This window comes from Mytilus edulis, chromosome 10, assembly GCF_963676685.1.
Source record: "Mytilus edulis chromosome 10, xbMytEdul2.2, whole genome shotgun sequence".
Classification (NCBI taxonomy): domain Eukaryota; kingdom Metazoa; phylum Mollusca; class Bivalvia; order Mytilida; family Mytilidae; genus Mytilus; species Mytilus edulis.
Genome location: NC_092353.1, coordinates 11,172 through 34,633, shown reverse-complemented (window position 1 = coordinate 34,633; position 23,462 = coordinate 11,172). Strand labels below are relative to the sequence as shown.

Here is a 23,462-nt window from a genome sequence, read left to right as displayed (position 1 = left end):
TAAGGAATAAAAAGAGTATAATAGCTAGATAACTTTTCAGAAATGTTGTCTGTTTGGTTGATAGAAAATCGCAACACATGGATCAAATTTATGGTGATTAAGCAAATACTATATATAATCTTTTCATTCATCAAAAATAAAATTTATGCTGACAAGATAGACTTTCTAAGAACAAAAGTCCATGCTTTTAAATAGATCTATAATATTGGGTGTAAAAAACAGAAAATTGATCTTTTGATAATAAAAAAAAAAATGTTTGGACTTTAACGGTGCTTTTTTGTGGACTTTAGCGGAACTTGCTATTGTGGACTTTAAAGGTGTTTTCTTGTGGACTTTAGCGATGGTCATTTTGTGGACTTTAGCGGAAATTTTGTGGACTTTAACGGCGTTGTGGACTTTAGCGGTAAATTGTTGTGGGCTTTAGCGGTGTTGTGGACTTTAGAGGAATTGTGGACTTTAACAGTGCTACAATGTACAATAAATTTGAAAAATTTGGCACACCTTGTGAAGGGCATGCATATAATCCTTTGCCCAAAATAAAGTAATCAAGATTAAGATTGAATATTTTTATAATAAGATTGTGTGTGTAGTGATGACAGTGTTAGTGGGATGAATATTATAACCAGCGCAATAGGTTCTGTTTTCCTAAATTTAGTTTGCCTAAACCAAATATTATCAAACTTATACACAATATGAAAAAGAAGATGTGATATAAGTGCCAATGAGACAACTCTCCACACGAGAAAAAATGACACAGACATTAACAAGCATAGGTCACTGTACAGCTTTCAACAATGAGCAAAGCCCATACCACATAGTCAGCTATAAAAGGCTCCAAAATGACAATGTAAAACAATTCAAACGAGAAAACTAACAGCCTAATTTATGTGCAAAAAATGATCGAAAAACAAACATAACATAACACATAAACAAACGAGTCATGATACAGGCAAATACATACAGAATGAGGCGGGGTTAACCATGTTAGTGGGATCCCAGCCCTGCCCTAACCTGGGACAATGCTTATTACCACAAATTACAAAATCAAATTCGAATTTGGTGGCGTCTTATTAACCGTTCATGAGTGATCATGTCCATTTATAAACATAGAATATGCTGAATTTTTCGTTTCCGTTCTCTTAAGTAAGTTTTCCTCAATTAAATGTTATAAACATTATACCCAATGCTTATTACCACAAAACACAGATCAAGTTCGATATTGGGTGGCGTCACTTTAACTGTTCATGAGTTATTAGATGTGAGAAGATGTGGTATGAGTACCAATGATACAATTCTCCATCCAAGTCACAATTTGTAAAAAGTAAACAATTGTAGTTCGAAGTACGGCCTTCAAAACGGAGTCTTAAGATAGTTTCCGTTCTCTAACTTTAGTTTGTCTCAACCAAATGTTATGAAACTTATATACAATGCTTATGACCACAAACAGGTAAAAACTACGATAATCCTCCATCGATATGTGGAAGTTTATTCATGTTTATCAATAAGCGGTTGCATATATGGCCCAAAGACATATTCTACATTTATCTAAACAGTTTTTTTACTTCCATTGAATTTTTCTTCTCATAGAGGTAATTTTGATATTTTTTTTCAGGATCTCAATGCAGTTTGGTAACAGAGAGTAATATTTCAAGTTACATGTGACCAGCATAACAAAGTATTTCACTAGATTGAGCTCTCTGTCTAAGTGTACTTTTATAATTCTTTGCGTATACCTTCTGTATGAATTTTTAAGATTTAAAAACAGACAATCCATATCTACATGTCCATGAAATGAAATGTAAGATAAAATGATTGAAACAATTTGCATTATCTACCACATCTGTCAGCACATGGTACTACTGGAGCAATGTATGTTTTCTTTAATTTTTCACGGAAATTAAAGGATTTAATCTTCATTTTAACCTACCATTCTTAAAAATTGAGAATGGAAATGAGGAATGGGTCAAAGAGACAGTAACCCGACAAAAGAGCAGAAAGCAGTCGAAGGCCACCAATAGGTCTTCCACAAAGCGATAAAATCCCCCACCGGCCCCTCAACAAAATGAGTACTAGTTCAAACTCCAAAACATAAAAAATATCTTACGATTAAAAACATACAAGACTAACAAAAAACAGAAACTTCTGACTTGGAACAGTCGAACAAATGCGGCGAGGTTAAACATGTGTTATCTGCTTTTGGGTCGGGTTGTTGTCTCTTTAACATACTCCCCATTTCCATTGTATTTGATATATATATCAACACCCCCTATGTGTCTAGCCAATGGAAAAGAAACAAACACACATCAATACGAAATCAGCAGAACTCAGTTAAAAAGAAGTTCGAGTCCATTGTCAGAATAGTTAACAAAAGAAACTAAGCGAAATGGCAATGATGCACATACATGTATCAACAAGGGACTACATAACAGTTATTGACATGCCAGTTCCAGATCTCAACTGCTAGAAAGAGTATGTCTTCATCATATGAAAATCCAGGACAATCCCTCCCGTTAGGAGTTAGTATCATGCCCTCACAAAATATATGAGAACTATATTACAAATCCCTAACGGCTAAGTTTAAAAACAAAGCTGCATTTGAAAGTCAAGGTGTGCATCTTTTTTTGCAAATAGTTTAAGTTGATAATGCAAAGACATAAAGTCACTTATAGAAACACAATTTTCGTCCGTTGCAGGACACAAATTAGGTGACTGTTAAACGGGAATTTAAAGGTGTGTTTGAGGAATTAGGAGAACCAAAGGTAATTCAGCCTGATTGGGGGAAGGAATTCGAAGGGGAAGTTTGACTTTTTTCTGTAAAAGAAAAAAATCAAGCAAATAAAGAGCCGTACATACCATCCGCAGAGTCAGGGAAAAGTATACACATGGAAAAAAGTATTGCAACACCAAATTGAAATTCAAATTAAAAAAACACTCTTTATTTTTGTTTTTGTTTTTATTTTTCTTTGTAATGTGTTTATTGGCAAAAACTACATATATAATAATAATAGTAAGTAAGTTCATAATACATCAGCAAAATCGAGACAAGTACATAAACTTGATATTTTGAATCCTTCTATAAAAGTATGATATTAATAATAATAATTTAAAAAAAAAAAGAACAGAAAATCTAAATCTGAGGTAGCATTAATTGGGAAGATATTTTTATTACGTGAAAGTTTACTTATAAAATCATTCTATTAGATGGAGCCAGGGGTTCCAACAGGCGTACGCTCTTTGCAAAGGTTTATTTTTATAAAATATTATTTTTCAATAAACAGATTTTTTTAAAGATATTTTTTAAGGCTACAGTATTTAGTTGTCCACATTGTATTTTTGTTTTGTATATATTATGAGATATCTTATGTAGTTTTTTTTTCTGTTTTTTCTAATATCTGAAATAAGACAATATCTAAATTAAGTGGTAGTTCAATTTGGACTTTTGAATATATCTATTTATTAAGTTCTTCCCAAACATCAAAAACTGTTGGACACGTCCAGAATATGTGTTCTATAGTTTCTATTGAGTCCGTACAGAAAGTGCACTTTTTCTCTTGTGAGACTTTAATTTTGTAGAGTAATTTATTAGTTCTCAAATTTCTATGATTAATCCTGCATTGGAGCCACTGTAATTTTGAATTTTTAGTAATGTAAAATGGTAGTCTGCATATTTCATTCCAAATAATATTACAGTGGAGATCACTTCTAACCTCTCATTAGAACTGTCAGGAGAACTGTCATAGAACTGTTCTAACCTGTCCTAGAACAGTTCTACCTAGAACAGTTCTACCCTAGAACTGTTTACCTAGAACAGTTCTACCCTAGAACTGTTCTAAGTAGAACTGTCAGAATCAGTTCTAGGTAAAACGGACTAAATCATACGTTACATGTACAAATATCGAAGTGAATAGGAGGTTATCCAACTCATCGGAGAAATATTTTTATAAGATTGCATAGGAAACATCATTGTTTACGTTTCTTCGTTCCCCGTTTTTAACAGTCTCTTCATACATGTCATAAATATATATCTGCATTTAAGGTAGCACAATACAAAGATTTTATAACTCCAACTACCAAGTTTTAAAATGCTGTAACTTTCTTAATAATGCTTGAAAGTTTTTAAAAGTGGTAGTTTTGGATAGCTAACAGATTACTCTTTCAAATAAATGCAATGTTAGTATTATGCAACAATTATGTAACCAATTATAATGTTAACTGTGTCTAAAATATTTTCTACCAATTTTCCACTTTTAAATGAAATTAGCATCTGCATAGGTATCCCTAGAGGGTTGATTGTATACATATGTTGTTCCTATGGCCATTATCTACAAAAGGGTGTCTCAAATTTCAGATAGAATGTATAGAACAAACTTTACACCTAATTAAACATTATCTTCTTTTATGTGGTTAGGATGTTTACACTAATTAGAGATTTATGAGAGAATGGAATACAATAGAGACAATCTGAGACACCCTTTTGAAGCCCATGATGTGTTGATTAAGATTTCGTTAAAATTTTCTGTATAGTTAAAGAGATGATAGAGCTAAATTCATTCAAGTGAACTTACCCAGATTTTGCCACTAATTACATAATAATTGATTACATAATGATTGCATAATAAAAATATTGCATTCATTTAAAAGATTAATCTTTTATCTATCTATATATACCTCTTTTATTATTTTCTATGCATTCATAAGAAAGTTACAGCATTTCAACGGTTAGTGATTGGAAGTAAAAAAATCTTTGTATTGTGCTACCTTAATTCATGGAATTTTAATCGTAATTTACCTTGTTATCCTTGGATTTACATTCATTTAAGATTCTGTTTTGACAAATGTTCATACGAAAATTGTACAGTGGATGAATTATGGGATATTAATGATAAAAGTGTTGTATTATAACGTAAAAAAAACTATATACATTTGCACCATCTCGTCAATTTAGCCAGACTTATCCATAACGATTATAAATGATATCTGGGAGTCTGAAACTCAGAAAAAATATACTCATCTGAACATGAATGAAGCATTTGCCACTGGACGTTCGGCTACAAACAAAATCATGCATTTTTCTTTGCCTTCTTCCATTTGTCTTCAAATTATATTAACAGTATACTATTCCAAGAAGAGAACTTCCCACACCTGTACTTTTTATTTTAAAATAAAGTATATGAATCAGTCATGTGAGTGTTGGATGATGCCGTAAAATAGTTTTGTATAAAAAAAAAACATCACAAACTAACTGACTTAAAAAGTAACTTTAGTGACGGTTCATTATTATGGATACAGAGAGAAAATAAGGGTGCGTTAAATTTTTAGATATGGTATAAATACACCTTACCGCTATTTGTCTGACATTACTGGATATCGCACAGGTTCCCGTAAAAATTTGACATCATAAAACAAAATATCTGATGCCACAATGGAAAAGTGATTGTTGTATGCTTCAAAAGTTGAAGAGGCCGGGTCAGCCAGGATTAGCAATATAGGTGTATTGTGTTCCAAAGTTGGTGTCATTTTTATCATACGATCCTTCCTGACATAGAAATATTATTGGTTTACAATGAGGCCATATATATTTACATGATAAGTGTAAATAAGTTCAGTTTTGGTTGATATGGTCCACATAATTTTGTTAAAACGACTCAGTCTGATACATGTATATCGAAACTACTGAAATTTGTTTACAATTCAATATTTTGAATAAAAAGAGGACTTGCAGAAAATTGCTGGTACTCTAAATTGATCTGAAATTTTTTTTTTAGCCAATGTGTTACAATATTGTTGCTGTCATTTGAATTATACAATCCATCGTGATATGTAACTACATGGATAAGTGATTTACTATGCGGCTATATATATATATATATATATTAAGATTTACATTATAAAGTGTAAATATGGTCAGTTTTGGTTGATGCTGTCACATATGGTCAGTTTTGGTTGATGCGGTCAAATATGGTCAGTTTTCATGGTTTTGGTTGATGCGGACAAATAATTTTGTTATATCCATGAGTCAGTCTGAGATATCAAAACTACTGAAATTAGTTTACGATTCAAAATTTTGATTAAAAAGACAATGAAAGAGGACATGCTGGCACTTTAAACTGATGTGAGCATAATTTTGTTTTCCAATGTTGCTTTCCTTTATCATGTTTATATTGAACAATCCATCCTGATATAAAAATATAAGCACGCGCAGTATAAAATTCTACTCGGAACAATATTCCCCAATATTCATGCAATAACCCTATAATATAGATCATTTGTATTATAATGATTATACACTCCATCCTTACATAAAAATATTACAGATTTACTATGCGACTATAAGAGTTGTATAATAAAAATAGGAAATGCTGGCACCCTCAATTAATGCGAGAAAAAAAATGTGTGGTCATTGATTTCCAATATTGCAGTTATTAATATACTACAGTCCCTCTCGAACTAAAATTATAACTGAATTGCTGTGCAGCTATATAGATTTACATAATAAAAAGCAAATATGGTAAGTTTTGGTTGATGCAGTCAAAAGATTTTATTACACGACTCAGTCTGAAGTATAAAAACTACTGATATTTGTTTATGATTCAATATTTTGAATAAAACAAGGACATGCTCATTGGAGGATCAAGGGGAGGGGGTCCAGGGGTTGGAACCCCACTTTTTTTTTTAACATCAATGCATATGAATGGGAGCATATAGTTGGACCCCCAGCCTGGATCTAGCTGTCCCTGCATGCTGGCACTATAAATTGATGTGAACATTTACATTTTGATCCCAAAATTGCTATTACTTGTATACTACAGTCCCTCTAGACATAAAATTAAAACTGAAGTTCTGTGCACCTATATAGATTTGCATAAAGAAAAAGCAAATAAAGGCAGTTTAGATTGATGCGGTCAAAAGATTTTTGTTAAACAGGTCGTCCGAGGTATGACAACTACTCGTAAACAGATATTATATTGGTTATTGAGGTCCGATAATTTTGTTATGTGATAATGAGCCATCCTGACTCCCGGAATAACAAATGTAAAACAATTCAAATATTAATGCCCTCCCCCTAATACTAACGGCCTAATTTATGTACAAAAATTGAGAGAAAAACAAAAATTTATGTAACACATCAACAAAAGAAAATCACTGAATTACATGCTCCTGACTTGGAACAGGCACATACATGCAGAATATGGTGGGGTTAACAGGTTAAACATGTTCTCTAAGGCAGCAACCATTTGATGTTCGGGGGGGGGGGGGGGCTTTGGTTTTTTTTTCTGTACAAACTTTTTTTTTCGACTTCGGCGAAGAACAATCTATTCGTTTAGCGACAAACCGAAAACAATATTTTTCTTTCAATTTTAGCATTACATATAGTGGCAGCTGAGGATGAAACAAACAATTTTTTTTTCTCAGGATCCAAAACAAATTAGTTTTTTCACCAAAAACTGGAAACAAACTTTTTTTCTCCAACCCTTTATATTAAGGCAAGTGTTCTTAAAACTGATAATTTAAAATCAACTCTAGCCGTAGAATTTATAAAAATCAATTTTAGCCGCAGAATTTATAAATCAATTTTAGCCGTAGAATTTATAAATCAATTCTGGCCGTAGAATTTATAAAAATCAATTCTAGCCGTTGAATTAGAATCAATTCTAACCGTAGAACTGTTCTAGAAGTAGAACTGACCAAATATCTGGTCAGTTCTAGCTAGAACTGTCAGGATCAGTTCTAGGGTAGAACTGTCAGGATCAGTTCTAGGTAGAACTGTCCAAATCAGTTCTAGGTAGAACTGACCAAATAAGTTCTAGCTAGAACAGTTCTAACCTAGAACTGACTAAAAGGTGTCAGGCTGACAGTTCTACGTACTGTTCTAGAACAGTTCTCCTGACAGATTTAATGAGAGGTTAGAAGTGATCTCCACTGTATGTCTATTTAGGATTAAGGACACTTTTCCTGTGATGTGATATTTGTTATTTTCTCATTTAAAACATTGCTTTGATCCTTTTGTAGATTCCATAAATATAGAAATAGTAGTTGGTATAACTGGTCCATAAGGCTTTATAAGCTGATAACATTTAATATTAAGACTTTTCATATAGGAATAAACAGATGACATTACTCCTTGAAATATAAGAAAATTGGTATCAATATTATATGTTTTTTTTTTAAATTCCTGCCAATTCATTAAATGTCCATCATTATCAATTAAATCATTTATTAGCCAGACTCCCTTTTCAGTCCATTTTTTATACAGAGGGATTTGATTATCATTTTTTTTTAATTGTTCCAAAGATTAGACGTGATAAAATCATATTCATTCTTAATAGCTACTTTGGTTTGGAGTTCAGTCCAAGCATTAAAAACCTCCTGCCAAAAACGATGTCTGACTTGTGTTCTTGTACCTACCAAGAATAATTCATTAAATTTAATTTTTTCAGTACAAGTTAGTAACTTACAATAGTTATTAGTTTGTTTAATTATTCTTCTTATCCAAGTTAGTTTTAATCCTTTGATGTTTTGTTTTAGATTTAACATGTTAAGTCCACCCAGTTCATATATTTGAGCAATTGTTTCTCTTTTAATTTTGTCTGGTTTACCATCCCAAATAAAATCAAATATTTTTTTTATGAATTGATTTAGTAATCCATTATTAAGATTTGGTAAAGTTAGAAATAGGTGATTGAGCTTTGAAATTATAAGACTTTAATTATAGTATTTTTTACCAATTGGGGATAAGTATTTGGTTGACCAACTTTTCATTGTTCTTTCTATCTCTTTAAATTTGAGTTCAAAATTTAGTGTTTCCATTTCTTGTAAGTCTACTGAATATTTAATACCCAAGAGCGTAAATCTGTTGGAACCCCATTCCAATTCCCACTTTACACACATAGTATCTTGGCTATATTTCTTTTTCCCAATCCAGACTACCTTTGTTTTCTTTAAATTCATCTAGAGACTAGACCATTCAACATATAGTTCTAAAACACAAAGAGATATATCTAAGGATTCTTGTGAACCATCTAAAATAAAAGAGAGACGAAAGATACCAAAGGGACAGTCAAAATAATAAATCTATGATAAACTGACAACGCCATGGCTGAAAATGAAAAAGACAAACAGACAAACAATAGTACACATGTCACAACATAGAAAACTAAAGAATAAACAACACGAACCCCACCAAAAACTACGGTGATCTCAGGTGCTCCGGAAGAGTAAGCAGATCTTGCTCCACATGTGGCACCCGTCGTGTTGCTTATGTGATAACAAATCCGGTAAATAGTCTAATTCGGTTGGTAAAATAAGTGTGGTGTCATCAGCATATTGTGATATCAAAAATTCTGAGTCTTCAATAGTAATACCTTTTATATTTTCGTTTTTTCTAAGTAATACTCCTACAATTTCTACACATAACAAGAAAATGTAAGGGGATAAAGGATCCCCCTGTCTGCAACCTCTTTCAATTTAAAAAAAAATCTGATAGAAAATTATTCTGCGTTATTGCTGATTTGGTATTTGTAAAAAAAAGTTTTAACCCAGTGTTTTATGGAATTTCCAAATTTGAAAAAATCAAGAACTTGTTCTATGAAAATCCAGGTTATTGTATAAAAAGCTGTTTGAAAGTCAATGAGGAGGAGTGTAGAAAATCGTATATCAATCTGGTGTTTTCACCAATAAATCTACCAGGTATAAATCATGTCTGGTCATTATTAATTTAGATTGTTAAAACTGACTTCATCCTTTCTGCAATGCTACTTGATGCTAATTAATAAATATTATTTTAAAGACTGATTGTATTGTTTTGGTTTGTCACCTTTTGGTATGCAAGTTATAATACCTTGTTTTGGGGTAATAGACATTTCCTCTTGGTTATAATCATTTGGGTAATAGACATTTCCTCTTGGTTATAATCATTTGGGCAATAGACATTTCCTTTTGGTTATAATCATTTGGGTAATAGACATTTCCTCTTGGTTATAACCATATTTAATTTATATATGTATGAATTTACCTATATCAATCCAAAATATTTTTAGAAATTTATTTGTATATCCATCCGATACCAGGGCTTTCCTCATTTTTCATTCTTCTAATAACATCAGTCAACTCTAAAAATGATATTTCCCCTTCTAAGGGCACTTTCATATTTTCAGATAATTTTGGTATATCTTTATGGGTCAAATTAATAGATTTTATTGTCTCATTTTTGGAATATAGATTTTTGTAAAACAAATTGGCTTCGTTTAGAATTCGTTTTTGGTTTTAAATTATATTTCCTGATTTATCAATTAATTTAGGAATTGTTTTATTTACATAAATTTTTGTCTCTAAATTTATGAAATATTTTGATGGTTTCTCTCCTCCTTCTACCCATTGTGTTTTTGACCTTATGTATTGACCCCTCATTTTATTTTGTCTGATCATTTTAAGATGTGTATAGAAAGAATTCATTTAATTAAAAAAAAATAAAATAGGAGTAAACTGGGTTAGACAATTACAACAATATGAGAGGAAAATAAATAATGGCCCTAAGGAAGTGTCCGTTTAAAATCTATTACGGTAGAACTCGCCAAAGTAATTTGAGACGGTCTTTTAAGTCAACACAAGTTTGGGACGCTCGTGTTAGACATAACAGAGCACACAAAGCAACTAAGCACTGCATCAATAGAATAAACAAGGCCTAGATGATGCAAAGTAAAACAACGATGTAAGAAGTCAGAGAACAAGTTCTAGTGCATCACAAAAGTTAAAAAAAAAAACCCAATGGAGTTGCAAATAAGGCATGGGCATTAGTATGAACTGTCATAAAAGCTGATAAGAGAAACCATAAATACCAAGTCTCATGAAGTTTTAATCTTAGCACATATTGGTGACTTTGAAATATTGATTTATAAATAAAATTACATTAAAAGTGTGTTATAACTTCAGAATGAGTTATAAAAGCAGGTTATTTCATAAAGTGGTATTATAATTTCGTGGATACATCTGTTCCTGATTGCATATATACGATGGCCAAATGTGTTCAAGTTGAAAGCGGGGCCCTCATTTGTAATACACAATACAATACACAATACAATACACAATACAATACACAATACAATACACAATACAATACACAATACAATACAATACACAATACAATACAATACAATATATTTGTAATACAATACAATACAATACAATACAATTGTAAAAGTAAACTTTTTTAAATAATGAATGCCATTTTAAAAAGAATTATTAGAGACGGATTAAAAAAGTAACTAGTTTTTACACATTTTCAAAAAGCTAATATAAAACAAATTTAAATCATAAAACATATTTACATTTATTTAATAAAGGTATTAAAAAAACGTCTTCTACGGTCCAAAAAAAAAGCTTGCCGGTTTTGGCACATTTTTGTATCACATTGATATTGTCACTCGCTACAGTAAATGAGAGTTTCAAGGAATTCTACGGAAGCGTATTAGCGCCACATATTTTTTTTTAATTTTCCTTCCTATCTTTGCGTTTGCGATATAACGCTAAAACATTTGCGTAATAATGCAAACATTTGTTTTATCTTATTTTTTAATTAAGATTCAAAGGAAACAGCAGTTATTAATAGAGAAGGCTGTATATATAATCAGATTATGACATGACATTTTTCATATCGCATGTATTATCAGCCGGAGAAAAATAACAGATTCATATATTAATCCTTTCACCTGGGGCCGTGTCAACGAAGCGGTCTTAGGACCAGGACGTGTCTTAGGATGGTCTTAGGACACGTCTTAGTCCTAAGTCAGGTTAACGAAAGTCTCCTAAGTTAAGATATGTCCTAAATTTGGTCCTAAAGTTAGGATATACGAATAGGTGTCTTAGGATGGTCTTAGGATAGTCCTAAGAGTTATGATGTCCTAAGTTGAAATAAAAACAACAAATATGGCCGCTGCGTATGTGCATGTAAGACGACGAGAGAATAATATTCGCCGAAACAGAGTGTTTAGGGACAGGGACAATCCATTAGACTATTTATACGATGCTGATATTGTACTTAAATATAGACTTTCAAGACCAATGATTCTAGAACTTTGTGGAATGATCCAGAATCAGCTCGCTAGGCCGACTAAAAGGTCCCATGCATTTCCCGTGTCATTACAATTAATGGTACCCCTAAGATTTTATGCGACTGGGAGCTTTCAAATGGTAAATGCTGATGTTCATCGTATTTCTAGAGCTAGTGTTTCTACTATTACACGTGACGTCACCCAATGCTTAAAAAATGTATGCAATCGGTACATTTCGATGCCCACAGATCCAGCATCTCTACAAGCGTTAAAGCAAGGTTTTTATGAAATTTCGAATTTTCCCAATGTTATTGGTGCTGTTGATGGAACTCATGTGAGAATCAAAAGTCCACCTGTTGATGAACATTTGTACGTAAACCGAAAAAACTACCACTCGCTTAATGTGATGGGAGTTTGTGACTCAAACTTGAAGTTTTTAAACATTGTAGCAAAGTGGCCTGGTAGTACACACGACGCATTTGCATTGCGCAATTCAAGGCTTTGTGAAATGTTTGAAGACGGGGACATAAGCGATGGATGGCTTCTTGGGGACAGTGGATATCCACTTCGGCCATGGCTTCTGACACCAGTCATAAACCCAACAACTAGACAGGACCAACGTTACAACGCTTGTCATATGAGAACAAGATGTGCTGTTGAAAGAAGTTTTGGTGTGTTGAAATCTCGGTTCCGATGTATCGATACCACTGCAGGAACATTGTTGTACAGCCCAGTCAGATGTTGTGACATTATTGTAGCTGTTGTTGTTTTACACAACATGTGTATTAACTATAGAATTCCGTTGCCTCCAGGAAACGATAACCCAAGAGATCAAGGAAACATTGGCGGGCAGCAATATGTTGGTAATCAAAACGACGGTGCAGTTATTCGTAATAGATTGATAAATAACAGATTCAACAATTAATAAAAACAAATCTTATCCTTTTTTATGGGTTGTTCATTGCATTTATTCTTGTATTCTGAAACATGGATGACTATCTCGCAGACATATAACCAATTAATAACATTTCATTTGGTGGTACAAAGAAATTAACTCATTGTAGTTTTAAAAGAAAGAAAAAAGATTCTTTAGGGAAACTTAAACTCACAAGTCGAAAACAAACTGCAAAAGACATGGCAAAAACGAGAAAAAAAGAAAATATCCCAAGACAAATAACAGTATACAAAACACAAAAAATAGAAAAGCAACGATTGAGCGACACAAACCAGTATAGCGATTATCATTGTATACTTCTAGTTGTTAAAGGAAATAAGGTAAATTATTTACTGAAATGATAACTATATGAGTATTGAATATCGAACTATGACAAAAAGTACATTTAATCAATATGATAGATAATAAAATTGAGAATGAGAATTGATAAAGCTATTTATCACTCGTGATCACTGGCTCGATCTGAGTTTTCGGGAATTTGCAAACTGATACCAAGTTGCGCCAAACGCAACTGTTCTTTGGCTTGTTCCAGCTGAAGGCGTTGGCGGTCAACAGATAGCTTATCTTTTTCTACGCGAAGTCTTTCCTTTTCAACTTCAAGTCTCTCTTTCAGGAGTCCCATCTTTTCTTCTTTCAGTCTCAGTGAATCCTTTTCTACCTGAAGTCTTTCCTTATCAATATTCAACCTTCCTTTCTCTATTTGAACAAGCTGCTTAGTACTACTATCTTCCATGGTTGATGCAGTGGTGATAATATTTCTGGTAGGGGTAGCTCTATTAGTAGCACCGCTGATTGATAGTTCTGAAATAGAAAGTTAAACATTAAGTTAATTCATAATGACACTCTTTTGATTCGACAAAATGCAAGAAAAGAATAAATTAAACGTTGATGGACATATTTTGGCGACTACTGTGTGTGTGCTGGTGAGTGAGTTGGTGCGCTCGTGTGTGTGTAACGTTGTGGTCTATATACACCCATATCTCTTTTTTTCGGTGGATTATCAAATAGTTGAATCCAAAACAGATGGTTATAAGATATACTTCAAATATAGAAAAGATCACAATTGATGATCACAATCAGTGGCAAATATTACAGGCATATCACGAGCGGAAAAGTGCAAAGACATGCGTGTTCAACCAATCATGTTGCCACCTCCTCCCCCCCTTTTTTCGCTCGATTTTACCCAAGAACTATAAGAAAAAAAAACAAAATACCTGATTCGTCTGCTGAAGAGTAGGAGCCTCTTCTTGAAGATGAACATGACGGCATCGACAAATCCATCGACGTTTCTGTGAAAGAGGCTGTATCTATTCCTCCGTCTATTCCATCTATAGGCGTGTCTCCAATAATTCCTAACACCTGATCTTCCATAGAGGAAATTTCTTCTGGGGGAGGACCTCCGCCTGTCTTTCTTGCCTCACGTCTATTGTGTGACACTTTCTGTTTTGCGCTGCTCATGTATGTGGTCCATTTCTTTCTAATTTCTTCAACTGATCTTTTGTGGTGGGTATTCGAAGAATTCATCTTGGTACAGATACCATCCCATGTCTTCTTCTTAATGTTATTTGTAGCAACATTTGACAGCTTGCTGAAGAGTATTCCCTTATGTTTTTCGACTTCGGCCAGCATAATTTGTATTTCAATTTCGGTGAAATTTGGAGACCTTTTCCTGCTCATGTTGATTCAGTATACGAATCGAAATCGAGTGGACCCAAGTACAAAACTAGTTTATATAGTAAAATTGCAGCACGACAATAGCCTCTAAAAAGTTTTGAGACAACCAATTTATATTAATCTTTTAAAGAATTTTATTCTCTCATTTTTTATATCAGTTTATATTATGGTTTTATAAATATATATTAAAACCTTAATTTTGTGTACTTTTCTAACAAATAACCCCCCCCCCCCCCTTAAAAAATATATAAAGAAATGGTTCAAAATCTATTTGATTTCATTCACTACATATTTTTTTGAATAAATAATTAAGTTAGGATGGTCTTAGGATCATCGTAGTTAGGACTGTCCTAAGATAGCTTTGTTTTACATCCTAAGACATGTCTCAGACACGTCCTAAGACCATCCTAAACAATGTCCTAAGACATGTCTTAGGACATGTCTTAGGATACTTTCATTGACACGGCCCCTGGTTCCCAAACAGAAGTTCAAAGAGTGCGAAGTTCACGGACGTCGGATCCTCAATTTAGTACATCCGACATGTAATCTTTCTTCCATATGCCTCAACAGAGAAGAAAAACATTTAAATATGGACGAATTGACAACAAAAAATTCCACAATATACACAATGAACACTGTTAGGAAAAGTCAACTTCTTCAAAGTAACTTTCTAAATTGTGTTTGAAACTTTTAAAAAATGCATTTATTTAATAATTTGTTTGTTTTTTATTTGTTTTTTATTAATACTTTATACAATATACTTTTCAGTATCCAAATAATTGTTTAGTACACTACTTTGTAATGTTTTTTACTGAAATCGTAGCATTAAGGTGTATTTTCCGGAATATGCCGAGTATCACCGGACTGCCTTGCGATAACGTTACGAAAAGGCATGTGATAACAATCGAAGTATGTGATAAATTTTTCATATCAGCCTGCTAAGCACCAATTTGAAAAGTATGGAATTTACGTAAATTTAATGCTATTATCATACAGTAAAAGTTATATGTTATTTAGTCTAAGTATATGATGATAAGGTTTATCACCTTTGTAGTTATTGCAAAGTTAAATGCTTGGATAATTAGAATACACCATTGACTAATAATAAGCAGAATAATATAAGAAGATGTGGTATAAGTGCCGGTAAGAAAACTCTCCATCTAAGTTAGTTTTCGTAAAAGTAAACCAGCATAGGCCAAAGTACGGTCTTGAACACGGAGCTTTGGCTCACACCGAACAGCAAACTATGAAGACCCCCAAAAAGGGTATCCATGTTACTTCTAGAATATCTATTACAAAGAAAATTGAATAAATTGTGCTTATACCGAAGAAAAAAATCAACCCTGCTAATATAGCTATAACCGAATATAAATGTACTTCCAAAGTAAGCTCTCGTTTGAGAACTGTGTAAAGTTGGTTAGATTCAAACAAGCTTCCATTGGGCAATAAATGTATATAATTAAGATGTTTTATTAATAAAATCATGTTGTCTCAATTCAAATTGATACCCAAGCATCTTAGAAATACTTCACTATATTGAAACGAAAATGCAATTACTTTCTATCAAAGAATATTTTGTATATTCTCAGATTTGTAAAAAAAATCAAAAATTAAAAAAAAAATGTTTCCTTATTAATAATTCATTTCAGAAAGATTATCTTGTCTATTTGACTTGGAAGTTTCACAATTGTATGACATTATTTTTGATCTTTCAATTTAAATATGCCTATACCATATCTATTTTCTTGTTAAAGTATATACTTTTCTGATGCATAAATCAGTCTTAATTTTTGTATAGTTGCACTTCAAGTATTCCATTATTCCTATGCATATTTATTATTTAAGGAATAACTGTAATATTTTTTCGGGTTAGGTACGTTTCTATGAAGAAATAACATAAAAAATATGGTGCACACTGAATAACGCGCGTAGCGGGTTATTTTACAGTGTGCACCACATTTTTTATGTTATTTCGAATAGACAGAAAAAATAGAACAGTAATTTTTTATAATTTAATTCTAAATTCCATTTTAAACCGTAGAAAACCATGAAAAAACGTGCACCACATTTTTTATGTTATTTCGAATGAACAGAAAAAATATTACAGTCATTTCTTATAATTTAATTCTAAATTCCATTTAAATCGTAGAAAATCATGAAAAAACGTTGATGACGTCACGGTCACATGACTTAATTATGTATATGGGCTGATAACAAAATAACGTCAGCCAATCAGAAGACGCGTTACATCCAAAATTATTTATAATGATTTTGCCTTGTACGATGTTTTTTTTATCTACTTGTAAATCACAACCGAAATGAATGACAGACGGAAATATATACAAAACCTGATGAAAAATTGAAATCAAAATGTTTGCGTTGTTATGCAAATGTTTGCGTTATTTTGCAAAGGTTTGCGTTATTTCGCAAAGGTTTGCGTTATAATGCAAATGTTTGCGTTACAAGGCAAAGATAGGAAGAAAAATTTTTTAAAATGTGTGGCGCTAATACGCTTCCCTAGAATTCGGCAATAGACTAAAATTTTCGTTTTCATTCAAAGTTTAAAATCGTATACAGTTCGTCTGTAAGATCGTGATACAACGGACATTCAGTCAATACATGCTCCTACGTTTCAATTTTAACGCCACAAACAAAACAAGTTCTTTTTTTTTTTACATAAATAAGGCCGTTAGTTTTCTCGATTGAATTGTTTTACATTGTCTTATCGGGGCCTTTTATAGCTGACTATGCAGTATGGGCTTTGCTCATTGTTGAAGGCCGTACGGTGACCTATAGTTGTTCATGTCTGTGTCATTTTGGTCTTTTGTGGATAGTTGTCTCATTGGCAATCATACCACATCTTCTTTTTTATAAGTTCTTTGATCTATTGGACGACTCTCGTAGCGTCTTCTCTCCACACGTATTGGGACAAAATCACAGCGAAACTGAGAGTAAGCTCTTCTGTGTGGTGGTATTATATGTTTATCTAGGTAAAGTTCTATATATACAATCTGTTTAAATGTTCTATATGTACGTAGTTTGTTACCTCCTGATCCATTTCGTCTAGTATTGTCCTTATGCAAATCTTCATTCCATTTCTGTTTGAAGTCGGACATAAGTTTTACATGTATAGCAGTGCATACTTGCTGCTTATCAATGTCAGTGTCATTAAACAAGTTCGCTATATCCTAATTCGAATTGACTATAAATTCTAACAGTCAACAAAAATTAATTAAAGTAATAATTTTGCCGCATGTCTTAAAACGCCTAGACGTGGACATGGATGTCAGACCACAATTCTCAGAGTGTTAGAAGATTTGCGTGAAGCTCTTGATAAAAACCGATACATTGCAGCGGTATTAATGGATCTTTCTAAGGCTTTTTACTGCCTGCCTCACAATATCATGTTATATAAATTATCAGCATATAGTGTACACCCCTGCTGCTCTATTAAAGTCATAATTATCTAACCGTAAACAGCAAATGAAATTCAACAATGTTCTGTGTGGTTGGTCTGACATCCACAAAGGGTTCTATAGTAGTGCCATTGTTGTTTTACATTTTTAAAAATTATATTTTACTTTTTGTTAAAAATGGTAGTTTATATGCAGATGACAATGCTTTGTCTTTCTGTACTCCAAATTTGAATGAATGGATAAATTTTATTTTTCATTAACTATAAGATAATAGCAATCAAAACCAAGGAGTAAACAAAGACTCACAAAACCAAAAGACATTTACATCAACAGTTATAAATAATAATTAAGAACAACACGAACTCCACTAAAAACCTGGAGTGAAATCAGGTGCTCCAGAAGGGTAAGCATTTCCTGCACCGTATACGGCACCCGTCATGTTATTTCTTTGTTCAGTTCGGTAATGATGGAAGGTTATTATGACTGAGGAAGAATATCACATATGATTTCTGACACACTTTTGTCATAATGGCCAATCTGGTCATGATGGCGACCGTAAAATATCTTGCGTGATGACCTTAATTTGATTGATCCATAGCCCTGTCTTATCAACTTTTGAGAAAGCAGTATTCCTCGTTCAACAAAATCAACTCACTTTGAGGTAGCTCTAGAGTAACGTATCAAATGAGACACGTATACTCCATATGCTGTTGCCGCTGGGATGTTGCTACATGGAAATGGAAAGTTGACGTTAGGAAAATGAAAATCATCGCGTTTGTCATAAATTTTGGTATGCAACCTACCATCAGTAGTCATTTCGAGAAAAAGGTTTAAATATAAAGCAGATTTATCTGTGTCGGTAGTATCTTTAATTTCAAGTTCACTTGGATATATTAAATGTAAGTGATCACTGAATCTATTATAATTATTAAGAGACAGTACATCATCAATATACCGAAAGGTGAAATTAAAAGACTGGGTTAATTTCTTTTCTCCTTTCTGTACAAACCCTTGGATAAATTCTGCTCTATAGGAATATAAAAACAATTCTGCAAGTAGCGGAGCGCAATTGGTGCCCATGGGGATTCCAATAGTCTGTTGGAAGACCAAACCTCCAAATTCAACAAATATATTGTCAATTAAAAAGTCCAGCAAGGCAGTGATATCCTCGTTGGTATATTTTTTCCTTGACTCTATATGATTTTTCACAGAAGTAACCTGAATTCTAGCCCAAAACTAGATATTTAAAAACGTCTAGTGCCCTTTTTGTTAAAGAAACATAAGCTGACGAGTTCTTTCAGTCGATCTTTAAGTTTAGTATGTGGTATAGGGTATAAAGAGTTGAAAAATCAAAGGTTTTAATGTTGGTACAATGTTTTAATGATTGAGATTGTAAATTCAATAATAACTATTTTGAATTTTTCAGTATCCACCACATCTGATTAACACCACTTCTTGAATATGCCGTTTCGGAATATGACTACAAATTACAAAGTTACAGACTTAGATTCAAATTCAATATTTTATTGGAGTCTCACCACTTGTAATACATCATCATAATATATATACATTAAATAACACCTAACTTTATAAATTAGAATACAAGTGCCATTCTATAAAGAATTATGAGAGACTACAGAAATTAAATATTTTTATCAAATCTTAAAAACATTTTCGCTATGTAAAACCATATAACTTCATTTATCATGTCTATAAAATATTTCAGTTCTAAGGTCATTAATATTTCAGGTATCGGGCATTTGTCATCATTTTGATTAGATTAGCTAATTGAAAAAACAACCTTACTAAATAAGTATTAATTTAAAGTATAACATAGCAATAACATAGATGATAAATTCCTGCATCATATTTCATGTTAATAGAGAAAATTACGAAAGAAAAACGGCGTGTGAGATCTTTTTTTTTTTTTTTATTATATTTTACTAAAAGGGAACTCTTTAGAACTTCGAAATGGTGTATTTCAACTTTGCTGAACTTATTTTAACATATTAGTTGTTTGTCCTAGTTAATTGACAATTTGTGCGGATGCCAGATTTACATAACTTATTTCACTATTTTCATAAAAAAAAACATCTGGATATAACATTCAAATTTTCTGAAAAGAAACCCCAAGACAAACTTGTAAATTGTTGAATCCCTCTAAACTTCATTATTATCGATATACTTGTCGTACATGTACATCCTGAACGAATCAATTGGTATTTTATCAAATTTGGAAAATTAAACGTTGTAAAACGTTTGCTATATATATAGATGCACTATTGTTTCTATGTCTTATTTCTTTTGACCATGAATGTTTCCTCTAATATGTCGTGATTTTTTATTGGCTCTTTTTTTAAGCCAGTCAATCGATTTTCTCAGAATTTTCAGATACACGTACAGAGTGTACTGTATTTAGATTGTGTATTGTATCAGGATGTTGATTTTCTTTTTAATTTTCACAACTAGCAGAATGTTTAACCTTTCTTTACTGCTGCAGCAAATATGTTTGTTAGACAAAACAATCCAACTTGGACTGTATCGTCCTGTCAATGGCTGAAATATTTGCCATCGGACGTTGAGCAAGCATCTATCAATCAATTGAAATTGCACCTCAATATCACTTTTTACCAAATTACTTTATTCCGTAACATCACACGTTTACTGTCAAATTTTAGATTTATCGGTCAACTTTGAAGCAATATACATATATATATATATAAAAAAACGAGGAAGATGACATATATGTGTTTCAATTATATGTTACAGGAAATTTGTAAAATCACTGATATTTTAGGGAATTGGTAAAATCACTGAACTGATTAGTGATTTTATAAAATCCTTGATTTTGACTAGTGATTTTACAAAATCTACGAAATAATTAAAGATCTATTTCACAGATTCACTGATTACATTTAGGGAATTTGTATAATATAAAACAAATATAATTTTTTGCTAATTCGTAAGGTTTTTGCAGATTTCAGTGCTTCGCCTAATTCTGCTGTAAATCAAACAAATAGTCCTTTGATGCTATATTTTGATTGTAAGAAGCTTCTGTCCAATTTAGGTAAAACTCCTTGATAGTTTATGAATCTAATAAATGTTTAAAAAACTTTAACTACAGACTGTGTGTAATGTTAACTGGAAGAAAAAGAAGTCCATTTATAAGTAAAATACAGATACAAAGCACAGTACAAAATAAAAAGTACAAAATTACGACAAAATTTCCTTCTGGATACTATATTTTGATCAAAGAATGAATGTGTTGTTTCCAGGCAGAAAATATAAGTCCATGTACAAGTAATATACGGGAAAAAAATGGGTTTTCTTTTACAAAATTTACTTCTGAATCCAATTTTTTGGTCATAAACAGGCTTCTGTCCAAACAAACCCAATATAAGAGAGTTATAAAAAAAATGAAAAATTTAACTGCAGAGTAAATGCAATGGTTCCCGGCAGAAAAAGACTGAGTTCATTTATAAGTAAAATACGGAAAATATACATATTATGTTTAAACAATTTACTCCTGATACTATCTTAATATGATCACAAACAAGCTTCTGTCCAAGTTTGGTAGACATCCAGTATAGATTAATCAGTAGCACTTTAAACATTTGAGGTTAATCTAGCCTTTATTTAAATAATAAGTTCACAAGGCTCCGGACTATAATAAAGAGATAACTTACTAATGACCACACTCCCACTTTATAAAAGCAAGATACATTGAAAAAGAAAATGCGATCAAAAGTGAGATCTTAATTATCCTCCTCAGTCAGATAGTATCTGTAATTCCTAGCGTTGCTATTAAAAGATTCGAAGATATACACATGAACAAAAATTCTCACCAAAATCTTATGAGAAAAAGTATTCCGTTCGTCGTGAACATTTCAGTAAAACGTGCAATTATTTTTTTTGTCTCATCGACTTATTTAACAAAATGTTTTATCAGAGAAATACTCGTATGTCATAAACATTTCAGTATAGCTAACGATATTTTTTTTTATCTACTGTGAGTAGAACAACCCCTAGTCACTTACATAGCAATATGTGTATGAAAAATAAGGTTATTACATTTAGAAGTAGTGTGGCAGAATGAAATATATCTTCTCGTACCTCCAACAGAATTGGCAGGTACATAGGCATGTTATGAAACTAGTATATTGAAATTGAAACTTTTCTTTTACCATAATTTGAGAAAGAACGAAAGAGAGAAAAAGAGTATTTGTCCGACATACATAATGGATGGCACACAAACATGTAGCAGGTAGATCCAAGGTATTAATTTACAGACACTCCAAACTATTCGAGAGAAAAAAAATCAACCAATCAATCTGCTGTGTGCAGATTAATTTATTTTGTGTAAAGTAGACGTTTTTTATTTAGTTTAAACATATTTTATTGTCCAAAAAAATTGACAATAGGATAAGACACAAGTTTTGCAACCTAGAACGTCTTCTCCATTACATACAAATAATAAATAACCGAACAAAAATAAAAAATAATAACATCATAAACAATATTAATATGGAGACATGAAATTAACAAGAATTTAAACGACATGGTTCATCGATTCCTAAAAGTCGAGTTGAACGTAAATGTTTTATGATAGACCTACCTAATAGGTTGTTTTAAACTTGGAATAAATATTCACTCAAATAGTAAGTTATTATTGTTTTTTAAACAATTAAATTAAATTGCTGTTGTCAACTTATAGGATTTTGTAATAAAATCAAATAGATGATCCATGTCTTTGGAAAAAATGAACAATTCCCTTCGAAGTCAACAAAAAGTATTTACATTATTACTGATATATATTTAACCATAATGTCTATAAACTATGAAAAGCGATTGGTTTCTTTAATATAATTCTGCACTTTTGTAAAAATTAGCGTGTTTAAGTTCATATTAAACATTGCATTGCCGTACATTAAATTTTCAAAGTCGGTAGGTATATTTTCTTTTCTAAGTTCAAAAAAATAAGTTATTCCTTTGAACTGTATAATTTTTACACGAGAGGAAATAATGTTGAGCATTTTCGTATAAATAACCACATTGACACATTGCGTTAGGTTTAATATTTGCGTGATATAGATCCATGTTAAGGGCACTGCATTTTTTTCTTAATCTTGCGTGTAAAACATTTAAATATCTATCGCCAATATTGAAATATGTAGGGGGTGATTGGTTTTTATAATATTTCTGTTTAATGTTTAATTTAAATATATTTAAAGAAAGTTCATTTCTAATACTTAAAAACAGTTTGATACTAGATGGAATAAATGATTTCTGATAAAGAGACAGTCTGCTAGCGGTTTGGTATATATTTTGACTGCTTCGTATATTGTAATTGTTTGTTTCTGCAACTGTAGG

General features: G+C 31.9%; 2 protein-coding genes across 2 annotated transcripts; one reads left to right on the top strand and one right to left on the bottom strand.

Annotated features, from left to right (window-relative positions):
• Positions 1-11,922: 11,922 nt before the first annotated feature.
• LOC139492127 (putative nuclease HARBI1) lies at positions 11,923-12,972 on the top strand. Its single transcript, XM_071280265.1, has one exon. It carries the CDS (start codon positions 11,923-11,925, stop codon positions 12,970-12,972), a length of 1,050 nt encoding a protein of 349 aa, XP_071136366.1.
• Positions 12,973-13,389: 417 nt separating this feature from the next.
• LOC139492302 (myb/SANT-like DNA-binding domain-containing protein 4) lies at positions 13,390-14,687 on the bottom strand. The gene is made up of 2 exons (XM_071280522.1): positions 14,217-14,687; positions 13,390-13,803 (listed from the first exon to the last, which is right to left on the bottom strand). Exons 1-2 carry the CDS (start codon positions 14,677-14,679, stop codon positions 13,442-13,444), a joined length of 825 nt encoding a protein of 274 aa, XP_071136623.1. The 5' UTR covers positions 14,680-14,687; the 3' UTR covers positions 13,390-13,441.
• Between the last annotated feature and the right edge of the window lie 8,775 nt (positions 14,688-23,462).